Source organism: Carica papaya, chromosome 6 (genome assembly GCF_054855325.1).
Source record: "Carica papaya isolate Zhongbai chromosome 6, ASM5485532v1, whole genome shotgun sequence".
NCBI lineage: Eukaryota > Viridiplantae > Streptophyta > Magnoliopsida > Brassicales > Caricaceae > Carica > Carica papaya.
Window position 1 is genome coordinate 31,148,677 of NC_142314.1, and position 11,938 is coordinate 31,160,614.

Below are 11,938 nucleotides of genomic sequence, written 5' to 3' on the forward strand. Positions count from 1 at the left end.
CGGCTCAAATTTTGAGTGGTCTGCTTCTTTCTCTGCAAGAGCTCTTTGAATCTGTAGTGCATCTATCTCAATAACACTTGGGCCAGAGAGATTTGTTACAAGGTAGTTTAAGGTTTCCTTGCAAGCTAAAAGCTCTACAAGATAAGGCGAGCGACTCCCTGTCAGAATCCCAAAAAATGCTGCAATCACTTTGCTAGAAGAGTCCCATGTAATTGCACCAGAGCCTTCGACTCCCTCCGAAATGAATACGGTACCATCAACGTTAGACTTCAAAGTACCCAAGGGTGGTGTTGTCCATTTCTTTGTGTCCGTATAGGGGGATGGTATTGGCCCCCACACTCTCTCGAATCTCTTTGAGCTTGTCGCTAATCATTTAAGAACTTTTTAGCCAGAAGAACTATCGTCACAACTGCAGATGCTTGCCCTTCCTAGATTAAGTCATTACACTCCACCCATAGTCTCCATACACAACAAACAACCTCTGCAACCTTAGGTTTCGGAAACTGTGTGATAACTTCCTGTAACCAACTAGTCATATCAGCATCCCTGACCCCTTGCACTTGGATACCAAGGGCTTGACAACACTCTTGAGCTTTCACACACTTGAGGAAAATGTGTTTAATAATCTCTTTTTGTCAGCACCAAGGGCAGGACACTAGGAGGACAATGCATTTCTTAATTAGTGTCAATTTTATGGGTAATATCTGGTGCAATATATGTCACACAAAATGTTTAACTTTGGGTGGGATTTCCAATTTCCACACAAATGACCATGCATCTCCTCTAGTTTAAATATGTGGGGTGGCACTGCCTCGCAATAGATGATAAGTAGACTTCACTGTATACGTTCCATCCTTTGAGGGCCACCATATGCATTTATCGCCTGATCTCTGAAAACTTATCGGTATGGATAAGATAAGCTCGGGTTATTTTTTAGTAAACACACCCCTGACCATGTCCGAATTCCAACTCAAATCATATTCGACCAGAAGGTCATATGCTCTTAGGTCATCCATGCCCTTGAAGCTTGGGCTATTAACAAAGTAATTACTTGGATAAGGCAACCATGTGTCCTTTTAAACTTAGATTTGCTGATTAGAGCCAACTACCCACCTCATGCCGTTCAACATCAAATTTTAAGCTACAACCAAACTCCGCCATGTAAAACTAGGGTTAGAGTCCAACATTGCAGATATGATGTCCCTTTCAAGGAAATATTTAGCTTTGAGGATGCGTGCGAGCAATGATTCTAGGTTATCGTGAAGTCACTAGAGCTGTTTTCCAAGTATTGTAATGTTAAACTCAGATAGATGATGAAAACTAGGTCCCCTCAAATTCCTTCCTGTCACACATTGCCTCCCAAGACTTCTAGTGTAAGTTCCTCCTCCCATCATTCTTCCTCCCCCATCAGAAGGAACACATCATCCTTTGTAACTTCTCAAACAACATCTTGGGAAGTAAGAAAACTCCCATATAAAAAGTTGCAAGGGCTTGAGCTACGGATTTGAGTAGGATTTCCTTGCCGGCTTTGGATAAAAACTTTATATTCTAATTCATGAGCCTCTTATGCAACATCTCCTTCACGAAAGCAAAAATGAATCATCTATTTCTCCCTATCAGAGATAGCAGCCCCAAATTTCTACCATGATCAATCTCCATATGAATACTTAGTATATTATTCAAAGCTGATTTGAGATTTTTTGTGGTATCACTGTTGAAGTATGTATCTGATTTGTGATGGCAAAGCTTTGCTATGTTTCTTCTCAAATGACACGATATTGTTGAAGTCTCCTATAATAGTTCATGGAGGACTGCCATGTTTCCAGACATACTTCGATGAGGAATGCCATAAAAGCCCGTCAATAACTAGTCTGCATCAACCCTCTATGATATTCTTACATCAATGTGGTTATGAGAGTGAGACAGTAGAGTCAGGTCCAACGAGTTATGCCATAACAATGCTAAACCCCCACCTCTCCCAACTCTATCGACCCTGAAGACATTCTCAAAGCCTATATTCTTCCTAACTCATTCCATTTTCTCTTTTACGACTAATGATTCCATAAAAAAACACAATTTATGGCTGAAACTTTCCACTAGCTTCTAAAGAGCTATAACTGCTCGAGGGTTGCTAAGCCCTTGGCTATTCCAACTTATGATTTTCATGGCTTCCAACGAGCTTGAGTTCCAGGCCTCACCGATTTCTCAAGTAAACGTTGGTTGGAGTTCTCTCTATTTCCTCCCTTAGTACCGAAATCTCAAGTAGGGTCTTCCCCCCAGGGAATTGGTGGGGGTTGTTTTTTTACTTTCATCCCAGGTCAGGCTTAAGTCCTCAGCCTCCATCAGTTTGGTTCGGTCCACATATAGGTTTTAGTCCTCATCCTTGATTCGGTCCAACTCGAAAACATAGTTTATGGGATCCACGCGTCTTTGGCGTTGAAATTCCGCTGAGATATTATGGGATTCCCATGAATCTGGGAGATTTGAATGAGGTTGACATTTTGAAATGCTCTCCTTATTTCCTGTGCCTCTCGAGATACTCGCCTTTGATATTAGGAGTCCCCCCCCCCCCCCCGCCCCAAATTTGTTATGTAGTAATCGGCTTGTCGGGATAGGATTCCGTCGGAGATTTGCACGGAGCGACTCATCCCAGCCCTATTGTAGCGGTGGCGTGCTCACATGAATGTGTAGTTTGCAAAACGTATCTGAGTGTCCCAGTCGATCACATAGGAAGCAAAACAGAGGTAGTCGTTCTTACCTAAATACTGTGTACGTGGATTGTTTGTTCCTCATATTAAGTTTCTTCCTCCGAAACAGAGGTTTGCGGACGTCGATTATCACCCGAATTCGTAAGAAACCACTTACAGAAATAAATTATAATACCCTATTATTATAATATCTGAACTTGTAAGAAGCCATTTATAACTAACAAATTACTATTAAAAATTTAATAAATTAATAAAATAATTTGATTGAGATTAAAATAATAACTTATTATTATGAATTTTCTTTTAGAAGGTTAAAAATGAAGATTCAGAAAGCAGGAGTGAAAAATTATACTACCCTATTATTTGATATTTGAACGTTATGCTATAATTATATGTTAATTTTTCATAAATCTAATTCTTAAACTTATAAATTATTTTAATTCATGATTTTTAATCTATTTACAAAAAACAAATTTATAAAAAACAAAAATACTCCAAACGTGTGTTGTGTTCTGTGGGTCGGGACTGGACGGGACAACGTATGTGTACGCTTCATGTAAAGTAGTGGGGGAGAAGCCCATGGAGGTTATGAAACAGAAGTGAACCGTAGAAGAACCTTTTTGGGGTTTCAGTAACGGACTAAACAAATCCAGTGCAGCTCCGGAGTTATTACAGACAAAGCAAACGATTCCAATTCCTCCTTCCCGTTCATAAATCACAACTATGATTCTCTCGCTATAACGTTTTCGTTTTCTCTGCAATGCTGAATTGAATGAGGTAATGTGTTTTCGCTCAATCTTTCAATTGAGATCTCTCGTCTGGTTCTTGTATTTGCTTCCAAGGTTTTCGTCAATTGTCTATCTAGATCCGTGTACTAATGAGTTCGAATTTCGAAATTTTGATCTTATTTTTCTGTTGTCAAGGAAACTTACGATCTCTTGTTAAATTTTGATCTTGTTTTTACTTATCGTTTGATAATTGAGTTCAAACAATATGGACTGTGAAACTTACGATTGGGATTTTAGCTTTTCGGGATATGTGGTTGTATCTAAGGATGTGTGTATGATATAGTAGCTTTTGAGTTCTGTAATTGGAACGTGGAAACAGAGTATTTTATTTTTGGTTATGGTTTATTTTTGGATTAATTTATTTTTAAAGACGGTTTGATTTGTCGTTAATAGATAAGCGGCAACTACTTGTTTGCTTTTGGGGTTAATGGAGATTTTTATTATTAGATTCTAAACTGTTCAACTCTGTGACTTAAACTGCTTGGTAACTGGAAACCCACTCAGACACCTATTTCGTTTCTTATCTTAGGATTGAGTGTCTCAAGTCGAGTCTTCCCATGAAATATCTTAGGGTTAAGGGTTTCCTTACCATGCTTATTTGGAATGCATGTACATTTTAGCTTTTGACACGGTATTGGTGATGGCTAAACTCTCTTACTTGAAAATAACCTACCAATTGAAGTTTTTTGTTTACAATCAGCATAGGTAGACAACAGAATACCCTCTCTAAGTATTTTGCTCTAGAAAGACTTAAGGTGGATTAAAGGACCACCAATGCAATATCTTTTGCAATAAGATAGAAATAAATTTGGAACTGGTTCTTCTCTCTCATCTGTTACTCTTAATTTTTCCTACATTAATAAGTATGAGCTGTGATAAGGTGATTTATTTTTTTTCTGAAATATGTGGTAGGGTTATTTATACTGCATCAGAATTTTAGTTTATCATTTCAATGCAAGATCAATTTGTGATTTGGGGAAAATTCCAAAAATTGCCATAGGTTAAAGTAACTTTTGAGATGTAGGTGGACTCGAGGGGGTGTTACTGTTTGGTCGCTGGCTGTTTGTTTAAAATTTTATTTTTAAAAGGGCAAATGAGAAGCAAAATTTTTTAGAATAACCTTATTTGACTGTTTCTAATGAGTTAATAAGGATAATTTAAGCATTCACCAAATTGCTACTAACCCATCTTAACTCGCAAATACTCGTCAAGTTTATAATCATATACAGGACTGTGTGTTTTATCTGGTTCTTGTCCATGGTTTGTAGTGTATCGTCATATTTTAGATGGAAACTCAAAGGCAATTAGAAAAGCTTAAATTCTCATTCGAATGGCATTGAGTTTTAAAGTTGATTCTTCTGGGATGGTACATTTTCCTTATTGTGCATAAGTTAGACTCCTAAATTGGAAAGTTCTCATTTTAATATTAGAGTATATTGAGAAACACATACGCAGTTAGATGATATAGTATATGGTGGACGATGAACAAAAATAAATAACCTAATGTCTTCTAGATTCGATTCTGATAGTTGCAAATCGATTCCATTGCTCTAATTTTCTTACCAAGAAGAAAAAAAGCATTTGATTCCTTCCCTATTATAATAATTATTCTTATTCTTATTATTATTTGATAGAAAAAAATATTTTTTAGGAAAAAGAGAATAGAAGATTGCTAGAGGATAAGAAATCCTCCTAAAAAAGAGAACAAAAAGAAAAAGAGAAATAGACACATCAATGCAGCAGAACTTCACAATCACAGTTGCAAAATAAAGAAAGAGATACCTCCAAAAAAACAAAAAACATAAGGCTTAGCCCAGAAAGAAGCAAAGAATGTCAACCTATCCCAGAAGGAACTTTTTTTTTTTTTGGGTAAATCCTAAAGGAAAAATTGATGCGAGTAATAATCCTTAGAAAGTCTAGTATTACCCGCCAACCAAAGCACCCAAAGATCAGTGAAGGGAGCACCTCTCTGAAGCACCTTAACTTCCTTCTTCAAACAACCTCCCTTAAGATTCATAGAAAGGAAAACCTCCAAGTGAGGGAAGGATCACCATGAATCTAGGCAGCAAGTAATCTGGGCCAATGTCTCCTGGTCATTGCACATTGCAAAAAAAGATGCAGATAGATTTCAACATTTCTATGAACGATAACACGTATATCTGGAGAAAGAACATGACTGAGTCTGCAAAATTGGATAAGATTGTTGTGTTAAGTCTATCATGAACAACAATCTAAACAAAAGCCTTAAGTTTTGTGGGAATTTTCTCCTCCCAAAAATTGTTATTGAAAACATCATTGTGGCTAGTAGAGTTATAAGTAAGATGGGTAAAGACTTGAAGAGTCCTAGCTCCAAATTTTTTACCGGTTTGTTGAGAGATGGTAAAAGATTCAATGTGATTAAGTAAAGAAATCATATCCTGGGTTTTTGGTCCTTAAGATTCCTGAAAAAGAAGAAATGCCAAGACATATGACCATCAAGGTGGTTAATGAGGTGGCAAATGGGAGCACAGTGGCATTATGAAAGGTGATAAAGGCAAGGAGAACAACTTGCAATGGGAAGATTGCCAATCTGGCAAAAAAAAAAAAACAGAATGCCTAAATAAATTTGCCACTTAAAAACTTGTGGACAAGCTTTTCCCTATCAGGAGAGAACGATGCAGAATTGCGTAAGTTTAAATTACCTAAATAGATTAAAACTTGTAATTTTATTAAATATAGAACTATTATACTTTAGGAGTTTATTATTACAGTCTTAGTAACTTTGAAATTTTATTTTGTTTTAATGTTCAGTTTTCTTATATATAATATTAGTAGTATTTTCTAATTTATTAGTATTAGTATTTCTTGGGCAAATCTTATTTAGTGAAGGTTATTTAGAAAGCAAATATCTTTGTAATTTTACTTTGAGAGGCATAAAATATTATGAGAGTTTCTCAATTTTCTAGCTGTGTGATGTAATCAAACATTCATGTGTAATGCTTAAGACTTATTAAATATGATGCTTGGGAGACTCTAAGCGTGATGTTTAGGTTTTTATTCTAGAACTCTACAGAGGAAAATTAACCTTAATTTATTCTTACATCAGTATGTCAGTGATATCCCCGACTTTCGTTCAAGACTAAATCTTTTTTGGGCAATTTCTAGAATGCAGTCTCCTATGATGACTTCAAAATGTCTTCATCTCTGGTAGGATCACTGTTCATTGTCATCTCTGCTAGGATCTCTCTCAACTTCTTATCTTCTTCTTTAGGGATACCCTCGGTAGCCTTTTAGTTCTTTACCGAGGTTTCTATAAAACGATAGTTTCATAAAGTTGTTCATGTGCTATGTTATTAGTTTTAACATTAATCCTTCTAGTGTTGCCTGTTTTGTGCTCGTTGGTGTCCTTTTAACTTTATACTTTATCTTCTTTTTCTGTGTATATGTCAGTTATGGTCATACCCCTTATCCTCTCGTTTTGGGGTGAGACAACCGGATTGGTTGTAACTTTATCAAAGCTAATATAAAGTAAATTTATTTGGCAGTATCCTGCAACTGTCGCATGGCTATTGTGGCGGATGGTGAAGTTCATGTTCAATTTTTTCAGATATATCATATCTTTGCAGGGGACTGATATTAAAATCCTTAATGGTAAATCCGAAAATCTCCCACCATCCAACTATCTGCTACAGGCCAATAAAACCCTCTGATTTAGAGATTTTGGAGCAAATGCATAGTGATATATTTCCTATAAGGTAGGTAATTTAATGTAGTGTTTTCTTGTTTTGTTTTCTGGAGGTTGCTTATTCTTGTAACTTAATCATTGATCTCTTCAGGTATGAGTCTGAGTTTTTTAAAAGTGTTGTTAATGGACGTGAAATTGTATCCTGGGCTGCTGTTGACCGAAGTCGACCAAATGTTCAGAGTGATGAACTTGTTGGATTTGTTACTGCTCGAATTGTGTTGGCAAAAGAAAGTGAGGTGAGTCCTCTTTTGATTTTGTTGCATTGCATTTGTTTCTGTACTTTGTATCAAAAGGGTTTAATGAGAATGTTGTACTTTCAAATGTATTTAACTGATGTGGTGCCTTCCACAAGGTTCTTCAAACTCACGGACATTTCACTTGGAGTGTGACTTATTTAGATCTTTTGATTGCACCTCTTAGGTAGAATTTGCTGGAGGATTTTGCTTCAAAGTGTCATGTTAAACTAAACTAGAGAGGGAATTACTTCCTTCTTGCAAATCACTTTCAAGCTTTTATGTGCATTTATTTTATAAGGCTAATATGTGGATTTTTTTTTTTCAATATTAGTGCATGTCTTTGACTTTCTAGTATTGACATTAACTTGGCTTAACCTTTTACAGATTGCAGATTTGATTCGATATGATGGATCAACTTCGGATCAAACTCTTGTCTACATTCTGACACTGGGAGTTGTTGAGACATATAGAAACCTTGGGATAGGTAGGACCTCTCTTGTATGGCGTATACTCCCTGAAAGTGTTGTTATTTGAATACTAAATCTTTAGATATAATGTTCCAGCTACTTCACTTATTCACGAGATCATCAAATATGCTTCCAGCATTCCAACATGCCGAGGAGTGTATTTGCATGTAATCTCCTACAACAATCCTGCCATCCTTCTGTACAAGAAAATGTCATTCAAGTGTGTACGAAGGTTACATGGTTTTTATCTGATCAATGGACAGCATTATGATTCCTACTTATTTGTTTACTACGTAAATGGCGGCCGTTCTCCATGCTCACTGCTGTAAGTATAAACTTCCTTTTCTCCTTTGGATGGTTTATTATATGTTGCTTCAGGATGAGAAGATTATTTTCTACTTTTTAGCTTAATTTTGCTCAACCTGCTGGAGCAGCAACACCAGTGCCCAAGAAAACTGTGGAGCTATTTATTGCTGCCTAGTCTACAGTTTATCAAATGTAAATAGGCAATATCATCCTTTGCTTAGCTTATTTTTTGGCTGAGTTAGTGCAACAGGTGTTACATCTAGACCCTGAATAAGAATCGCAGGGTGATGCTAAAATGTAGGAAAACATGTCATATTTTGGTGCTTCGGAGGGTTCTGGGAGCAGCTCAAAGAAGGGCATGAAAATCTAGTCAAAAGGAGGGTGTATGGTTCAATATATCATGGGTGATGCCTGTAAAGATGGGGCCATATATATGTTCCATCTGTTGATGCACGCCATATCTTGTTAAGTAGGTCAGTTTTGTTCAATTGAGATGTTAACCATAGAGATTGAAAATACAGTTACTTCTTCCACAAGGATGATGAACAGATAGAACCTTTTACAAGTGGACAGAGCAGCAAGAGCTGTTGCTTTCCTGAGCCTCACTAATTTGAGAAGATAGCCAATGGGAGTTATCTAGGTATCTTGTGGCAGCAATGTGGAGAATGAGAAAGGGAAGCATCAGTTCACTTAAAATCATTTGTTTACTTCAGCACACTATCCCTGATTATTTTCCTTTCTATTTGGAGCCGGATGGAATTAATTGGCTTCCATGCCTATTTAGATTTGGAGGACAGATGGTTGAAGGTCCCAGGTTCTTATGATAAAATCAAAGAATGGATGGGAGATGTTGAGGTGAAAAGAAAGGTGAGTTTCAAGGTTGGCAGAAAACTGGTGCAATTAAATCCAGGATAAAACAATAGAGCAAGGAAGCATTGGGTGGGAGGAGCAGTGGAAGCATGTCTTGTTTCAGGAGTTGGAGAAACTTGAAAAAGAGGAAGTCAAAAATAGTCTATCATCAGAGGATGAAAATAACATAGGTAATACACATCTTAAATTGGCTAATTTGATACAGATGGAGGAGATTTCTCGGATACAGAAATTGAGAGCTAGACAGGTTCATGAAGGGGACAGAAACAAGAAGTTGTTCTTATAGCATGACAAATCATCACAGAAGACTAAATTACATGGAAGTAGTGAAAATTAATGGTAATTTGGTGAAAGGTAATGAGGATTTGAAGGAAGGGATTATACATTTTTTAGAAAGTTGTACACTGAAGAAGTTTTCTGGAGACTGACTCTAGATGGGCTGGAGTTTAGTCGATTGGCTGAGCAAGAATCAGTCTTGATTGAGAAGGAGTCTCGGAGGAGATCCTGGAAGGCCTCACGAGCTGTGAGGTGATAAGACTTTGGGCTTGAATGGTTCCAACATGGAATTCCTGCAAAAATTTTAGGGATTCTAAACGAGGATATAATTGAGCTCTTCAGAGCATTTTATAATTCCGGTTCTTTCATTAGGAGCCTGAACTCATTTTTTTTTGTGTTTATTCCTAAGGTTGAGGAGGCTTCCAATATCAAGGATTTCAGGTCGATTAGTCTCGTGGAATGTATTTACAAACTTATTGCTAAAATACTTGGAAGAAGAATGGTAAATGTTGTGGGACTGTTTCAACACGTTTTTGTGTGCGGGACATAGATTTTGAATCGAATCCTAATATCAAACGAGGTGGTCGATAAAATTTTGTGCAAGGATGGGAGTGGGGTTCTTTGCAAACTTGACTTGGAGAGGACGTATGACCGTGTTGATTGGAGGCTTTTGCTAGATATGTCAAATAAAATGAGATTTGGTAACTGAGTGGTGTTAATGGGTTAAGACTTGCATCTCTTTTACATCATTTGCTGTTTTAGTGAATGGGGTCCATCAGCACTCTTTACTGCTTCCCGAAGGCTAAAACGAGGTAATCCACTCTCGCAATTGCATTTTATCATAATAATGGAGGCTTGAATATAATGCTTCAGAAGGCTCGGGCCCTTGAATTTTTTAAGGGTCTTAAGGGGGGTGAAGTTGAGAGGGCAGTAGAGGTGACTCACCTTTCCTTTGCTAATGATGCACTTCTTTTTTGTGAGCCAGATATTGAAGCCCTTCCAGGCAATTTTTGGACTCAATATTAACATATCAAAATCAGAGATGATGCAATTGGGCAACAACATGAACATCAACAGCATGGTAGACATTCTGGGATGTAAAAGTGTTAATCTTCCAATCAAATACCTAGGTTTGCTGGGGAAAAGTAAAAGAACTGTTGATCTGGAATCTAGTGAGCACAAGATTTGAGTCTTGATTGGCAGTTGGAAGAGGAATTTACTATCAAAGGGAGGTAGATTAGCTCTTACTAGAAGTACCTTGGCTGGCATTCCTGTTTACTTCATGTATTCTATATCCATGTCCGTTAGTGTGTCCAAGAAGTTTGAGTCCATTCAGTGCAGGTTCCTCTGGGATAATATAGATGAGAGAAAAAAATATCACATTGTAGCATGGAATGTGGTGAAGCAACCAGTTCAATTTGGAAACTTGGGATTGAGATTGATGGTTGATGATAATAAAGCTCTTTAATGGAAATGTGGTGAAGCAACCAGTTCAATTTGGAAACTTGGGATTGAGATTGATGGTTGATGATAATAAAGCTCTTTAATGGAAATGAATGTGGAGGTTTAATAAAAAGGAGGATAGCTTTCGGAGGAGAACAATTTCAACTAAATTTTGCCTGGAGGATGGAGGCTGGTTTACCAGGATGCCGAGTTGGCCATATGGAGTTGGGCTATGGAAGAAGATATGCATGAGAGAGGAGTTCATCAAGTGCATTAAATGGAAGGTAGGGTCAGGGAAGAGAGTGAGGTTTTAGCAGGATGAGTGGGTGGATGGAGAGGTCCTCAAGCACCAATCTTCTATGATTTTTGCTATTGCTCGCAACAAGGAGGCGACAATTAATGAATTCCATTAGAGACCAACTGCAAATGGTGCTTGGATAGCGGATTTCTTAAGGAATCTCAATGATTGAAAATTAGTGAATATGAATCCCTTCTTTAGGTCCTATCTAAGTTAGCTCTCTTGATGTCGATGATATTCTAATCTGGAGCCTTAACTCCAAATTAGAGCAGGACAAGTCTCCAGTCTCCATGGCAAGAGATTTGACCCGTTGATTTGGTCACTTAAGCTGGGATCTAAAACTTTTGTAATAAAATTTTGTTTGTTTTGTATAATTAGAATTGTGATGACATCATACTGTCTGCTGTATGTTGCAGGGAGCTTGTGGCGGTTGTTCTGAGTTGCATGAGAAGTGGTATCAAATTGGTAGCAGCTAGGCTATGGAGGAGAGAAGAGAAAGGGATGAAATGGAGCAAATGCAAGGAAACTCGTTCCCTCGTATCATCAACTGAAAACAAAAGAAACCTCAAAAAGGATTGTAGTGGGTGCGAGTGCGTTTAATCCCACGTATTCTCATAATATGTCACAAAAAACAAACTCTCATCTCTTCTGTTACATGCTAAACCCTAGAAGCAACCCTAGAAGCCATGTAATAGTTAATCTCTTGACTGTAACATAGTGTTCATATTAAAATTATCTTCCTCAAATGGAGTTTGGTAATTTAGCATATTCACCAGATCATATTTACCCTTTTCTGTTTGGGTAATAGAAGTAGATGTTTTT

The 11,938-nt window shown here is 37.3% G+C and overlaps 1 protein-coding gene across 2 annotated transcripts; it reads left to right on the forward strand.

The window, feature by feature from the left end:
- The first annotated feature begins 3,214 nt into the window (after window positions 1-3,214).
- Window positions 3,215-11,884, forward strand: LOC110815971 (Acyl-CoA N-acyltransferases (NAT) superfamily protein). 2 transcript variants are annotated; one of them, XM_088222752.1, is made up of 6 exons: window positions 3,215-3,485; window positions 7,102-7,230; window positions 7,312-7,456; window positions 7,841-7,940; window positions 8,020-8,248; window positions 11,533-11,884. In XM_088222752.1, the coding sequence occupies exons 1-6, from the start codon at window positions 3,481-3,483 to the stop codon at window positions 11,714-11,716; spliced, it is 792 nt and encodes a 263-aa protein (XP_088078878.1). In that variant the 5' UTR covers window positions 3,215-3,480; the 3' UTR covers window positions 11,717-11,884. The 2 variants fall into 2 exon arrangements, with proteins under 2 accessions (XP_088078878.1, XP_088078879.1); XM_088222753.1 differs by having other exon boundaries at window positions 3,216-3,485; window positions 7,021-7,230.
- The last annotated feature ends 54 nt before the right edge of the window (window positions 11,885-11,938 follow it).